At 39.4% G+C, this 15,943-nt stretch overlaps 1 protein-coding gene and 1 long non-coding RNA gene across 10 annotated transcripts; one reads left to right on the forward strand and one right to left on the reverse strand.

Annotated features, from left to right (window-relative positions):
- Positions 1-187: 187 nt before the first annotated feature.
- Positions 188-10,100, reverse strand: LOC113415351 (uncharacterized). Of its 9 annotated transcripts, none has more exons than XR_015749184.1 (6): positions 9,250-9,727; positions 6,967-7,056; positions 5,815-6,006; positions 3,186-3,287; positions 2,078-2,145; positions 188-1,405 (listed from the first exon to the last, which is right to left on the reverse strand). It is a non-coding gene; the product is annotated as an uncharacterized LOC113415351 (long non-coding RNA). The 9 variants fall into 9 exon arrangements; XR_015749177.1 differs by having other exon boundaries at positions 2,074-2,145; XR_015749178.1 differs by having other exon boundaries at positions 2,074-2,145; positions 3,186-4,690.
- An 87-nt stretch (positions 10,101-10,187) lies between these two features.
- Positions 10,188-15,491, forward strand: LOC113415350 (CDGSH iron-sulfur domain-containing protein 2-like). The gene is made up of 3 exons (XM_087962913.1): positions 10,188-10,398; positions 13,223-13,437; positions 14,723-15,491. The coding sequence occupies exons 1-3, from the start codon at positions 10,296-10,298 to the stop codon at positions 14,810-14,812; spliced, it is 408 nt and encodes a 135-aa protein (XP_087819039.1). The 5' UTR covers positions 10,188-10,295; the 3' UTR covers positions 14,813-15,491.
- The last annotated feature ends 452 nt before the right edge of the window (positions 15,492-15,943 follow it).

Consider the following 15,943-nt stretch of genomic DNA (forward strand, 5'->3'; position numbering starts at 1 on the left):
ATGCATACATGTATTTGGTCAATGAGTAAAATACAATGACTGAATGTCTGACATACATCTACACTCACAAATGTGTATGTGGATACAGTATAATATACATGTAAATATCTATGTGCACGTGTGAATGAAAAACATCAGAAGGTTAGGAGATGAAAGGGATTGAATAAAAAATGTGAAACAGTTGTCTGATAGGACTATATACATTTATTTATTTGGGATATGAATACAGAAAGAGTTTCAACAAATGTGACTGGATGACATAAAATCAACAAATAAACAATAATAAACCTGTACAGCTAAAAACAGCATATGAAATTAGAAAACTATCAGGTATGCAAATTTGCCTTAAAACACACCAGGTGAAATTCCAATTTCTTGACCCCAATGACTGAAAAAGGAACCAGACTTACTGTCTTTTCAAAGGCCAATTTGATAAGAACCAACCATATATTTGGGGGCCCCAACAGCTTGTCAAGGAGCGGGCACTACATGGTTTGGTGATTTCTGGGCTTCTAGATAGTCTTTGAGGGATTAGGTTATAATAATACATCTAGATTTGGTTATAATACATCTGGGATATGAGGCAGGAATTAGGATAACCTGTTAATTGTATACTGGATATTCCCAAGAGCCAAAGATGAAAACTCTTCAGTCCTGGGATCAGATATGCCAAATTCATAGATCCTCAGTCTTGGTTGAATTAAGTCAAAGCTTGTTTCCCCATCCAGGCACTAATGTTTTTCATATACCAGAACAGAACTCAAAAGTATCCTTGTGGACAGAGTGAGATAGAACTGGGTATCAATAGCACACTGATATTGCATGACGTATGGAAGGATGTCTTCTCCTAGCTGCTTCATGTAGATGTTAAAAAGAAATGAATAGAGAACAGCGTTGTGAGGCATCTTGCAAAGCAGGACCTCAGTCTGACTGATTTCCCCCAACTTCAGTCCCAGAAGAGGATAACCACCAAAACTCCATGTCTCCCACTCCTAACCTCTTGGGAAAATCCAGAAGGATATCATGAGACAAGAAAGAGGCAATCCAACCCAAGCCCATTTTTGCTGCAGTTAACAAGTCTCAGTTGCACCAAGCATCCAAACTTCAAGGGCAAATCCCAAATTACTTTCGAATCCTAGCAGGTTTGAAATGGGGAACAGTCTTGGTAAATTCCAGGGTTAACAAAGAGTAATCCATGAATAATAAGGGAGTGATGAAAATGTCTCCCCAGATCGTGTCCCATTCCTTAAGTCAAAAATCAAGATTCTCATGTGCTCCTTCCCTATCCTGTAAATGAGGCCTTCAATGTAAATTGGAGCCTGTGGGAAATTAGCACCTTTTCTTCCTAGCAATTACAAGCCAAATGCATGAATCGGTGATCTCATCTACACACTTTCTCAGCAAGCTGTCAAGAAATGAAAGACATTGAAAAAGAATTGTTCACATAAAGGATATATTATAGATGTCAAAATAAGCATTATTCAATAACTCTTATAATGGAATATTGATCTGAAGTTCTGTGTTCTTATGCAAGACAAATGATGAAATGATTCTCAAATTGTTGTAAACACATAAAAATCACAATGGAAAATGAACTAGTTTTATGTCATATTAGTTGTGACAGATCATACATTAATTACTGCCACAGTGAATCTCTAGACTAGTAAAAATTGACATAATATATAAAAATATAATGCTATTTTAATGTTTATTAGGCCAAAAGATCTTAAAAGGCAGGCTTCTGGGTTGCAAAATTATCATTCTCTACCCAAGAAATTTAACACTGCATATCCTGAATATATGTTTTAGAAATAAATGGAATTATTTTAGTATTTGATATAAGCAACTATATAAATCAAAATAAAAAATATTGATGTTGTTGACTGCTTTTTATACTTCAGCTGCAGATTCTGTTACATAGTTTTCATATGGTTTTTATATTTTTAATATTTTAATGTTTTATAATTTTTTTAATTGTTGTAAGCTGCTCAGTATTTGAGGCAGCTGTGAATGAATAAATAAAATACATGCAGTATAAATAATTAAGTAATTCAACAACTAATTTCTTCATACCTACTTTCTGTAGATGGCTATGATATTTCTGAATCCAGTAAGTTACCTATGATAACTAAAATGAAAGAATGGCTGGAAAAAAAGATAAAACATTGTTTTCTTTTTAATATAGTTATAATACAGTCAGAGATTTCCACAAGATAACCAAATTTTATGAAACGCTACTTAGAACATCTGGAAATAAAAATATATTTGTATTACCAAACAATTCTTAATATCATTTCATTTCCATTATCGATCTCTATTTCATTCTCTTTTATAAACTAATAATAAAGGAACAGTCTTTAAAGTATTAATACTTGGAAGCTAAATCCCACAATCAACATTAAGATTTCATGATATCTCAATATAATTTGTACAAACTGTGTTGGAGATATTTGAACAACTTTCCAAAGGGTTTCATCATGTTTCCACAATATAATGGCGAATAAAATATAATAAAATGCTTGTCTTACTTCACAGAGAGTAAGCATGTTCCATATTTAACATCTACAAAATCATATTTGACCTATAAAATTTTAGGCAGGTTCTTTTTCTCTATTTACATCATAGATAGTTTGAGAAGGAGTGACAGAATGCCTTCATTAACAGATAGCTGTTTCATATATCTCAAAAGGAAATATACTTTTGACACAGATTTCTGAACAGAAATAGTTCAGTCAAATTAACACCCACAGTGAATAATTGGCATTCTTAAACCACTTAAGAATATAGTCCTGTTAAACCTCAGGAATATAAGAAGTCTAACCATCGTAAAGCATTTACTCTAAATTCTATATAATAATCAAGACATTGTTCTGGGCTACTTTCTCATTCCCTCATTGTAACTAAACTTATATTATGCTGACATTGCTGATGCTGCTGCAATCCTAGTTTGTTAATATGAGAAACCTGAACTACGTTCTGCTGTTAATCTTGACAGCAGCATTGGTCATCTAGTAATAGTGGTCGCCTATATAGTATCATTGAAGAGAAGAGCAGTGATATGATCCAGGGTGGATTTGATTTAAATGAAGTAGATTTAAATCATAATTTTTAAGAGTAACTGTCACCTCTGTCCCACAGCGGCTCCTCCTCTGACCCGCTGTTGACTCACTGACAGTCCCATTTACTTTAATGGGATGGCTGGTGATGCGGCAGGGGCACAACAAGGTGAAGGATGTGGCAGGCAGCAGGTGAGTAGATGCTCGCTAACAGGCGCCACCATGATGGATCTGAAATGACAGGTGCTCTTTTAATGTAAGGACTCATTCTTGCTGGTAGTTAGAATCTTTAATATTATTATTTGCAAACAAAATGAAGGTTTCCTATTTAGCTTGCAGAGCTTAGATTCATTGAGCTTATCAAAAATGTAAATATTGCAGAATATACAGCCTCACACTACATAACTAAGCTCCATTTTGTGAATAAACTAAATTATTAATATATCTTAAATAGAAAACTATCTTTAGATAGATTTTTACTCCAAAAGCATTTTATTAAAATAAATTTGATAAAAATAAAAAAATCCAATTTAAACAAAAAAAATCCAATTTAAATAAAAAAATCTGTTTCTTAAAAAAATCATCAATTTTTTATCCACCCTGGTACGATCTATTTCATGTCAACATAAGAACCAGGCACTCCTGGAATTTGTTCTGGGGTTCCGCCTAAGAGGACAAGAGTCTGTTTTTTTTCAATCTAATTATCTAAGATTGAAACAGAACATATGCCCATTATATAACATAATTATTACAACTATAATTAATTCAATGGTAATTGTTCCTTTGTCTCTCCTCTCTTCCTGTGAGAGAGGAATCGTAGAAGAAATCTTCAACCGAAGGTGTAAAGTGAATGGAATGGTTTTGCCGCAACATTCCAAAAGTTTGAATCTTTGTGGGCATGTAATATCTGTTTGCTTATTATAGTTTAATCCATTCTCTTGGAAGACTCCAAATGATTTAAACATCATCATAACATATTCCACTAATTCCATTAACTGTGTAAAAGAAATTGATCAATGATTCCTATATAATGAGCATTTGAAATAAACTTAAACCTGTACGATACTTGGAAGATGGGGATTTTAGAAAAAATACTCTGAAATTTGAGGGAGGATTCCAAGATGGCAACATAAGTACAATCCTCATCATGAGCCCCTCCTAAAAAACCTTATCATCCAACTTGCATTTTCATTCAACATCTATTTTGAACAACTATCTGACTTTAACAATCACTTTTTACAATTTTATCATTTTTTATCATTTTTTTTACCTTTTTTATTGTTACTATCTGACTAGCCCTATTTATCAAAAGCATATTTGCACTGCAGTCACGGAGAAAAGGAAGAAGCGACAGAGAACACCTTTTGCAACACGGCACTTTGCTAAAACAGCAGAAAGCTGATGGATTTATCAGAAGCAAGCAAGCAAGCCTCCGCAGTGAGTAAGATCATCCTGTTACATCTTTTTAACAAATTTGACCCCTTAGAGTGGAACCTACAAAGCTGAGTGAGTCAGCAACATCTAGAACTTTCCGTCTCTTTGATAGAAAGTGCTCTCCCTCACAAACTGTTGCTGCTTGTTCAGCCACCAAAGGGGCTCATACAAGAGGGAGAGGAGGGCTCTACTTTCAAATTCTTGAAAAAAGATAAATACACTTTACTTTATCACTTCAAATAGTCTATTAATAGCATACACTCTTCTATCAATTTTTGAATTGCTGACCAAAGCAGTTCTCTCAGACTCCTTCAAAAAAATTATTGAAATTGCTCATTTTGCCAAGGCTAATGGTCTCTGTTCAAATTGTGAACAGCCAGCAAAGGAAAAGAAAACTGATCCCCGGGACAAAGGTAATGGATTGTAAATATAAGTTCCATTCACTGAAAGACTTTGCTCCTGTAATTTTGAGGAGGAAGAAACAATGCCTCTACAATCTCCTTCTACATGGCTCCCATTATGGAAACATCTGAAGTAGATCCATACTTCTTCTGATCATAAAATATACTGGTGGTCCAGATTCAGCCTATGCACAGATGCTGCTCACAGAAGTACCCCTTGTTCCTCTTAGATTGACAGACTTGGAAGGGACCTTGTAGGTCATCTAGAGCAACCCCCCTGCCCAAGCAGGAGACCCTACACCATTTCTGACAGATGGCAGTCCAATCTTTCCTTGAAAGCCTCCAGTGATTCATTATAGCACATGTAGCTAGGCTTTGCACAGCAGCACAGGCCTATTGAAGTTGGATGGGCCATTACTGTGCAATGCATACCCACAACTATAATTCACTGAAATTTTAAATAATGTTATCTTGCTGCCACCCACTTATCAGCTTTCTGGCAAGGCGAGAATTGCAGCACCTCCAGTCAGGTTCTTACGTTGCTGTAAGAAGTTAATTTGTAGGGATCTGGGTAGAACTGCCGCTGGCCCATCAACTGTTCTAAAAGCAATCTACAGAAGTACACACTAATTCTCAAAGCAAAAGTGAACAAGCACAGTACAAAAAGGATCTTTCTGCAAGCAATACATGCAAACGAACAGTACAACAAAGGAGCTTTACAAGTGTTAAATCTTCTTTCTATTGATGCTGGATACTATTTCTTCAAGCTATTGCAACAGAATCACAAACAAAAATAGTAATAAAAAAAATTATAGTACTTACATAGTAGCTTGCAAAGTAATTACAAATAAACACAGCAGTTTGTGAACTACTTATAAACAAGTGTAGTGCTACAATGAAAAAGAAAATGTTAAAATACTTACAAAGGCAACTATAGTACTCCATCCTAAAGACAACAGCAACAAGAGACTCATTCCTTTAGTTTTCTACATGGCAGCAATGAGGGAAACAAACCATGTGCTGCTGGCTGTAAAATCCATGGTCTTGATTGATCACGTGACCAGGGGGAAAATCAACTTGCTGCTCATACAGGCCTCGGAAATTGTCTGACGGAACTGTAGGCAAAAAATGGCAGTCACAGGATCTGATTGCCTTGGTTTTAAAATCAAAAGAGCTATAATGGACATGTCTTTACTTAAAAAGAGAGTGATCATTTAGTGACCCTCTGGACATAATTATATATTCTTAAACTGTGCTGTTTTTTGTCAAATATAACACTATTCACTGAAGTTCATAATGACTCTTTGGAACTAGGAAATGGCATCTGAATGCCTTTTGAGGCTGTTTAAACCTACTCGGGGGTCTCCAAAAATTTTGATTGGCTACAGAAGCTTTAGGACTTCTTCAGTTTTAGGTTTATTCAGAAATTTAAACTACTGAAATCAGTGGCACTTGTTCCAACTAAATGTGAATATAACCTCAGTTTTTAGTAGTGTCATAATACTGTTTACCATAGTGAAAAGAACTTTAACCATTTATCTCATAACCACAAGTATTTTTATTTGTTCTTATTTGTATCTATGACTGAGGGGTGTAATTTGTTCAAGCAAGATATCACTTTCCTTTTCCTACTGCTAGGAATTGGATTCTGCCATTAATTATAAAGAAGTACCATCATCTTTCAAGGACTTAAAGAAACCATTATAGTAATTAACACTATAAAAAACAGGCCACTGCCCAAGAACCTTCAAGAGTTAATATCTATCTATTCTTTGCATACATATTTTATTTGCATATACAGATACACATACATCACAAACATGGCCTGATCACCCATGATAAAAAGATTTAAAATTATGATTTTGATTGATCATGTGACCAGAAGAAAAAAGAACTCGCTAATGTTGTAATTGCAGGCAACAAAAGGGCAATCATAGGATTAAAAATGGCTGATGCTTCAGGAGTGATTGAATCCAGGTCACGACTGCAGAGGCGCCCTGGTGGTTGCAATTTTGAACCCCTATTGTAAGTACAGTTTTGGGATGGCATTTGTCATTTTAAACAATCATATGTACCTTGCGGATACCTGTAAATGGCTAAGGGAAGATGGATCCATTCAATACATGGATGGCTGCATCTTTCTGCACAACATGACTAGGCTGAGGCTGAAGGCAGGATAAAATGCATCAATATTTCAATCAACATCATTTTACCCGAAGCAAAGATTAGGAAAGTAAATCTAGCACATAAAGCAAAATTGGCAGGAAAAGATGCAGTAGAATGGCATGTAGAGCAGCCAGAGTAACAAAATATGCAAAGATAAGATTACTAGTGATATTTTACATACTAATATGGTATGGGAATCAAAATAAATTTTCAGCAGTTTACAGAACAAGCACAGATTAGAACATCCACAGGAAGAATAAAAAAAAATACAGAATACAACATGAACTACAAATAGAAATTATTAAAAATAAAGATAGCAACATTTCCAGCAGGGGAAAGCTCTGCAAAGCAATGTGCTCTTCAAGAGTTTCTGAAATAGGAACAAAAAGGGAACCAGTCTGGTCTCTACAGGGGGCTGTTCCACAACATCAGCACTGCTACAGTTTAATGACTGTAATAGCATTGACCAAACTTTGAATATTTCAGTTTCCCACCCCCCTCAAATCAATAGCGAATAGAAAAGAAGTGGGCCTACTGATGAAATTGCTCTTAGTTTCCTATCAATATGCAATTCCAAGATGCTAGCCATTTGCAAACCCTTACGCTGACCTTTAATTTACATCACCAATGAAACTAGTGGAATGACAATAACTGTTATTTATAAATTTTACTGCCCATCTCCTAATCAACAGCACTTGGTGCATTACAAAGTTACCTGAGCCATATCCTCTGCCACTACAAATGAGCCTTTAACTCAAAAATAGGAACCAACTTCCTCACCACCGATACTCAGTTCACGTTAAGCTCTTTCCTCTACCCTCCTTCTAGATTGTTCAAGAACCGACATTCTGGATGCTACTTCTGCCGATTGTCAGGAGTGGAGACAGAAGGCAAGGAAGTATTCCGCATTTTGAATTGAATACTTTATTTGGCCAAGTGTGGTTAAAACACCGAAGAAATTTATGTCCAGTGCAGGAGGTCTCAGTGAACATGGAAAGCAACAGAACATAATGGTCATAATACCAGTAAGAGGGGGGCAGAACATAAGGATAAATACTACAGCCATATTACATGGGTAAATATATGCACAGTAGACAGTAGTGCAAGAATTAAGCCTACGGAAGAGTGGGGGGGGGGGAGAGAGATCCCATTTCTAGCTGTTTGTCCTATAGCGCCATCTGGAGGGAAGGAGTTGAAAGAGTTTATGTCCAGGATGTCAGGGCTCCCTAGTTCCCTTCTCAGCCCTCCTTCTGTTCCGAGCAACATACAGGCCCTGTACATTGGGATGGATAGGATATCATGTAATGCAGGGGTTCCAACCTTGGCAACTTTAAGACTTGTGGACTTCAATTCCCAGAGTTCCTCAGCCAGCTGGCTGAGGAACTCTGGGAATTGAAGTCCACAAGTCTTAAAGTTGCCAAGGTTGGAGACCACTGATGTAATGCAAGAGTTCTTCTTTCTTCGGTCTTAGCTATCCGTTGAGGCCATCACCTGTCCTGTTTGGCTGCTGTTATCTATTTAACCAAAAAGGGCTCCGGCCGGGGCCGCGGTGGAGGCCAGGCCGATCGGCAGCTGCCACGGAGGCGGCCGAGGACGGAGACGAGGGGCGGGTGTCAGCCGTGTTCTTGCTGAAAGCTGGCGAGGGGAGAGGGAGAGAGAAAGGGATCCCGGGGAGCGCCTGAAGTGGCAAGCCCGCCGCCATCTTACAATGCGGGAAAGAAGAAGGTCCCGGCCAGAGCAGAGAAACCCACGGCGGAGGGGAGGCAGACGCCACAACACACACACACACGGCACACACACGGACCCACAAACACACCGGGCGGTGCGGGTAACTTTTCAAGGCCTCCCTGAGTGAACAGGATCGGGGATCGGGGCCCGGGAGGTGAGCTACGGAAACGGGCGGCTTTGTCACTGCAATGAAGGCCGGGAGAGAGGCTGGCGGAGGCCGAATCGGCTCCGGACACCTCGCGATCCCCAAAGGCCCGTCCCGGCAGCTTCCACCGCCGCCACTCCTCACCGGGCCCGAGGAATCCAACTTCCCGTAACGGGGAGCCGGGAATCCAACCTCTCGTAACGCTCCGAGTGGGCCCGGCTGAACCGCCCCGCCGCAAGGAAGGTGCTGGAAGCCTCCCCTCCCGACCGCTTCCTCCTCCCGGCGGCTCAGCCGAGGCCGCGTCGGGGGCCCCGCTCACCTTGTCGATGCGTTTCAGCGCCATCCTGCCTTCTGCGCGGGGAGAGCGGGTCGGTGCGGGTGGGGGATGGAGCCACACTCGCTCGCCGCCTGCGTTGTGCTCCTTCCTCCGTAAACAGAGAGGGGCGCCCTCCCGCCCGCCCCGAACACCAGCCCGCGACGTCAACGGCGCCGCCTCTTTCGATCGGCGGAGGTCTCCCGACCCGTCGAGGAAGAAGAGGCCGCGCGCTCATTCGGTGGAGCGAAGGGGGCTGGAGGAATTGCGGACGTGCGATTCCTCAGATTTACCGACGTGAACAAAGGCGCCCTTAAAGGCGAAAGTCTTCGCTACGCCCGATCATTTGCTTGATGATGTCCCCGTGGGCATGTCATTGTTTTGAGAACAGTATAGCTTGTTTATGCATATGTGTAATATCCGCTAATAATATTTTATAGTAGGATACTCAGAATTATCCCTTCTGAGAATTCAGATTTGAGTTTAACCCTTATATAGGGGTCTCAACCTTGGACTTTAAGACTTGTGGACTTCAACTCCCAGAGTTCCTCAGCCAGCTTAGCTGGCTGAGGAACTCTGGGAGTTGAAGTCCACAAGTCTTAAAGTTGCCAAGGTTGGAGACCCCTGCCTTAGTAGACAAAACAGTTGTCCTCCTTCCAAAGGAAGAGGCAGAAGCTGATCTTTAACGCCAAGTTACCACTAGCTTCTTAGCTGGGGTGAAAAAGGGCCTCCAGGCATGTGTATTGTGTACCAAGTCTTGTCAGGTACAGACTGTGCTTACATTAGGGACACTCCTTCGCGGGAGGGCGGGCAGGCGGCGACCGATCCAGCCTCAGCTTTCTGGTCCGGCGCCGCCCTCCTCCCTCAGTAGTCCGCTCCTGCGCCCCCGCCCCCCCTCCACCGGTGACGCGCATGCTCCGTGGCCGGGAGCGCCACTGCTTCTGGGCGGGGCAAGGAGGGCGAAGTCCGAGGCTGGCATGGAAGTCCGCCGCGGGAGCCGGAGGTAGCCCAGCGGCGTCCCGCCCCGCCCCGCCGAACCCTCGCCCGGCGCCATGGTGCTGGACAGCTTGGCCCGCATCGTCAAAGTGCAGCTGCCGGCTTACCTCAAGCGCCTGCCGCTGCCGGAGAGCGTCGGCGGCTTCCTGAGGCTGACAGGTTAGGCGGGGGCAGCGCCGGGTTGTCTGGGATGGGAGGGCACGGGGGTGGGGGGCGTTCGCTCTCCGCTCGGCTTCAGGGAATGGACGCTTGCACAATTCAAGTCGATTCGGAAATCAACTCCGTCGGATTCAATGGGGAGCCTTCAGTCGGGCAGCCTCCTCCGCCCGCGTCCTGCAGCTTTCTTGGACTACAGTTCCCAGTATCCCCCTCCACGTGAGGCTCCCTCCGAGACGGGCACGCAGCCTTTCTGCGGCTCCTCCCTTGGCTGGTTTGGTTCCAGGGCCGGGAAACATGCAACGCTGACTGGTTGGTCTTCCAGCAGAGAGAATGTAACTTGGGTTCGCACGTGGTGGTTCGCTTAGGGCTGGCTTATTCTTTGTAAAGAAAAAGAAAAAATCTCATGACTGGCTTGCCAATGAGGCCAATAGAAAAGCAGAGTTAGAAGGGACCTTGGCGGTCTCTAGTCCTGCTCAGGCAGGAAACCCTACCAATTATGGGGTATAGATACGACACTGATAAAAGAATATTTGTAGCTCAGGATTGAACTGTGGTGTCCGTGCTCTCTGAGCTTGGTAGTTTTCTTGCAGACATTTCACTACCAAACTAGGTAACATCATCAGCGCACTTCAACCTATGTTAATCATAGCATATAATTGAATATCCATGTTGGAGACGAGATCAGTACTATAAACCTTGTGAAGTAGCTGGAGAGGAAAGGTATGTGAACTTATTCTTGAGAAAGTAACACAAGCACTTATTCTTTTTCTTGTGTTAATAAAGGAAGGATCACTTCTCTTTCATGCCTGAGCATGATCAATTTTCCTGATTCCACGTGAGATAAATGTGTTTGCCAAATGGCATGTTAATCTTGTTTTTCCTCTCTTAAAACTACTGGTTAGATGTACACAACATGCCAAAGTAGGTCTACCAAAATCCAGTAGCTGTATAAGCACAACAGAATAACTTTGGCTATTTTAACCTTGGTAATTTTGGTTATTGTGTGTAATCAGTTGACTTAATTGTACAAACTCAAAAAATTAGTTAATTTAGTCAACAGATGAAACTTATTTTAAAAGTCTAACAAGCGTTAGTTTTCTTAATGTATCTCTTGTATCTGCTTTTATTTCATTTTTTAAAATCTTGCTTCCAGCTATGAACTGTTGTTCCTAGGCTGACCTGCCTAATAAATTCAGAGGTTTGGAGAGATAAGTAAGCTTCACTCAAATGAGTGTACTGACTCTGTAGACTCTACACAGTTGAAAGGCCAACATGGGGTACAGGATAAAATGCTTTGAGAGAAAAGGAATATTGTTCAGCCTGCCTTTCTTGACTTTGGAAATTTTATCTATCAATTTGTGAACAGAAGACTTTCCTGTAGCAATTTCACAGGGAAGGTCACCTTCAGGCCCATAATGTTATGCCTCTTCCTGTTCCATTCATGTGTGCTCTTGCATCAGGCTAGATATTTGTTGCTGGTACAGTTACAGTAGATGGAGAAGCCCATCCCTCCCTGAATTCCTGCCCCTCCACCCTTTAGTGTTTTCTTATGTTAGCCTAGCAAATTGGTCGTGAGGTAAAATGATGCTTCTATGGAAGGCTATTACTCAAAGAGCATTGTTCAGTTACTTAGCATAACAGATTTTTGGGTAACAATAAAAGTTTCAAGACAGTAATTGATAGGGGTTTCAACTGTTTTGACTTCAGCTTTGTCTTTGAGCTTGTAGTTTTACATTAATTTCTCCACAGAGTAAAAATCATAAAGAGAAACAATGTTGAACTCATTTAGAAAACTGTTATTTGACTCTCTGATACCATGGCAGCATCTTGGTACCCTTTTTAGCCATAGTTCTATTGTATTTTCTGCAGTAAAAACTGCAGTTAAGATACATTTTGGAAAACATTAGGACATGAAAGGAAAAATGTTATGGTTTAAAAGACTAAACCTACATTTAAATCATGTCAAAACCTTCTTTCTGGTCTGTCTTTGTGATTCCCACCCCTTTTGCTCCCCCCCCCATTTATTTAAGTATTACATCAATGAAACAAAAAATATGTTGAACCATGAACTATTTGCTCCTTTTTTTAACCTAATCCATTGTGTTATGGGGAACCAAAGGAAAGTAGCACAAAATTCAATTTGAAAGGACATGTTGGATCTTCTTTCAGCATATAGAGTGTCTTTGTATGACAAACCAATTTCAATTATCTGTTTTTATATTTTCCTTTCTACTTGTTCCTTGTTAATGTTGGCCTTCAGCAGAAAGTGTAAAATTGATTTCCACTTCATTTGGATGCAAGATGAAGAAGCAAGAAAGACTTGTTACATTTGGCATTGCATTGTGCTCTTAGTTATACTTTCCTGCCCTCATTTCCTATTTCTGTTCCAAAGAATTCTACTGTACCATATCATCCCAAAATGACTGCTTTTTATATTAAAATTGGTGATATCATTCTGCAATTTTTATCTATTCTCTGCAGAGGATATGTGGCTGCCTGGCAGAGGGGGATATCTGTCCCCATTCAAGACACTGTATTAGATGTCATTCTTTAGTGACCGCAATTGGGACCAGCACCTTTGTCATTAAGCAAAGCAGTTTGCATAGTACAAAATTATGGGACTGAAAGTGTACTATCTGGCTGAAAACGGACAAGATTAATGTGTTTCACACATTGTTTTTTTTTCTCCTAACCATTCCCAATCCTTTAGAATGCTAGTCCTGGCCCTGGGATAATTAACAAGAAGGGAATTAATGTTTGTATATGTTTGTATAAGGTTTGCTGCAGAATATTGCTCTATAACATGCTTGTGGCATGTGCTCAGTTTCAGAATGGCTGCGGTTATTGCCTTTCCTGGGTGTCCTTGCTCTGCTGGGATATCTTGCTATTCGCCCATTCCTTCCCAAGAAGAAACAGCAGAAGGACAGCTTGATTAATCTCAAGATCCAGAAGGAGAATCCCAAAGTAGTAAACGAAATCAACATTGAGGATCTATGTCACACTAAGGCAGTGTACTGCAGATGCTGGCGCTCTAAAACAGTGAGTTTTATTGAATTTGCTATACTCTTTTTACTTAAGATCATTCTTGTCTCTTATGATATAGAGTGGTTCGCTTCTTTTAAAAGTCACGATTGTGCACTTGAGGGCAGAATGCTCTACAAACTTTTAATAATAGAATGGAATTGAACAGAACAGAATACTTTATTGGCCAAGTGTGATTGGACACACACAGGGAATTTGTCTTGGTGCATATCATCAGTGAAGAATTAATACTAATATTAAATACCTGCATTTTTTAATCTATTCAGTAGCTAGAAAAACATTTTTGTCCATAGTCTTCCAGGATCATTGGAAAAGTAATGCCTGAGAGCTTTATACATGTTTTGTGAACATATAAATTGCATGGACATCTAACTTGGCCCTGGTAGTTTGGCAAATTCATATGTGTTCACCATGATTTTAAAGCTCTTTGCTTTCATTTAGTTTCTGACACGTTGCGGAACTGCAAGGATGAATTTGCTGGAGAAGAACAACAGCTATGATTTGTCCATTTTATTTAACTAATTAAGGATAGCATGCCATTCCATCATTAGGACAACTGTTACAAATCATGTCTTGTTATGCTAACTGATCATAAACCATAACTGAATTTGGCTATAGAGCCAAATAATATTATGGTGTTGTAATTTATGATTTGACATTTACAAATAGGCAACTATGACTCAATTCTTTTAATTTGTGGATTACACTAAGCAGAATCCTCTGTATATTGTATATAACATTTAATACAATTTTATTGCCACCACATGAATAAGAAAAGTCAGCCAATACCAATTGAAATCTCAAAGTAATGTGGTTTAGTAATGTAGATGTTTTAAACCAAGGCTATTGTGATTTCTAAACCACACTTTTGTACCTTAATATATGCCAAGTCAATTGTTGAGGTTAAACTACATAAATAGGAATAGATTTTGGACAGAATATTTTTGTAGCTATTCATTTCTAATCACTGCTTACTCCTGTTTAAGCCATTGTTTTTAAAAATACACATTAGATACTCAACTTGTTCAATGGCTCTTAGTATTGGTGATAAATAAACATAGTATATAATTTAAAGCACCAAGAGAGTCATTTAGATTTCAGTTTACATTTTGGATACTTCTCCTTGGTGATTTATTACCCACACTAGCCTACCAACCTCATCTGAGTTTGTATTGTGTTTATTAATGTATTTGAGGGTAACCTGTCCCTCAATCTCAATTATAGTCCTAAAACCATTAACATTCCAGGTCACCTACTTTTTCTCTGTTTGTTTTTGTTTCAGTTCCCTGTCTGTGATGGCTCTCACAACAAACACAACGAGTCAACGGGAGATAATGTGGGCCCTTTAATACTAAGGAAAAAAGAAATCTAACAAACTCTTAAATATGCTGTGACTGAAGGGAAGTCCACTTGTATATGTATATGTCGGACTTTCAGTCTTATAATAATCACAGGGTTACATTTTAGTATATTTTTAGATTATATTAAATTTATATTTTGTGCTAGATATTTAGTAATGTGTTTTATACAACAAAAATGTACTATATCTATGCTTTGTAATCATAGCAGAATTATTTTTCCAGAAGTGCAGGAATTGTAACAAATATTAAATAGATGATTGATAGATAGACAAACAGACAGACAGACACCTCTATTCTAACTACATTGTATCAACACTACAGATTTAACAGATTTTAAATCAGTTGTACGCCTAGATTGCCCAAAACTGGGAATTTTGGGGGGTTGTCAAAGATGGTAATGATTTTGGTCTTAAGTGGGCATACAAGCCAGCACTTTGAACATTGAGTGTGTACAGGAATCACTTTCTTTGGGAACAATTAAAGAGATCCACAAACTAGGAGCAGAGTGTTTTCAGAAGTGATACAGATTGTATATAATTGTCTTGTCTGTGTGGTTTAAAAATTATGGCATTATGTATTGATATTTTGAAATGCAGAATAGTTCAGTTTGAGAACTGCCCATTTTATTTGCAAAATTCATGATGTTGAGTAATAACTGGCTGTATTAAATAAACTATAGTAATTAACTTATTTGCTACTAAATCACTTCTTCCCTTAAGCAAATTAGTTCATGGTACATGAACAGTATAGCACTCTGAACTTTAAATAATATAATGCTTTCCCCCATATTTTCCAGTTCTTGGCCTGTGTATCTAATCTACCTGTACATCTTGTACATAGTTAAGTTCAGATTCCCATGTGCAAGAGTAACATTAGGTGGTGATGGTCCATATTTTACATATATTAAGCTGTATGTTCTGGAAAATATCAGTTGCTCCAAAGGATCCAGGCAAACAAATAAGGAAACAGCAAATGATGCTAGATTGAGCTGTTATACCAACTATTTGTTCTGTTGAAGAAATGGCCTGAAATCAAAACAAATCTTAGACATTGTATAGTCACATAAAATGTAAATTCCTTTTCCAAGATCCTACAAGAATTAATATCAAAATAAGAGGACACCTTTGCTTTAACCCCAACTT

This window comes from Notechis scutatus, chromosome 4 (assembly GCF_049901735.1).
Source record: "Notechis scutatus isolate UNSWTSFEM ecotype Mainland chromosome 4, rNotScu1.2, whole genome shotgun sequence".
NCBI lineage: Eukaryota > Metazoa > Chordata > Lepidosauria > Squamata > Elapidae > Notechis > Notechis scutatus.

What these genes read in the sequence shown, in the direction of transcription:
- LOC113415350 (XM_087962913.1), top strand. Translation starts at nt 10,296, where the DNA reads ATGGTGCTGGACAGCTTGGCCCGCATCGTCAAAGTGCAGCTGCCGGCT. An exon ending in CGGCTTCCTGAGGCTGACAG is followed by an intron (nt 10,399 to 13,222) that starts GTTAGGCGGGGG and finishes GCATGTGCTCAG; the next exon opens with TTTCAGAATGGCTGCGGTTA. An exon ending in GATGCTGGCGCTCTAAAACA is followed by an intron (nt 13,438 to 14,722) that starts GTGAGTTTTATT and finishes TTTTTGTTTCAG; the next exon opens with TTCCCTGTCTGTGATGGCTC.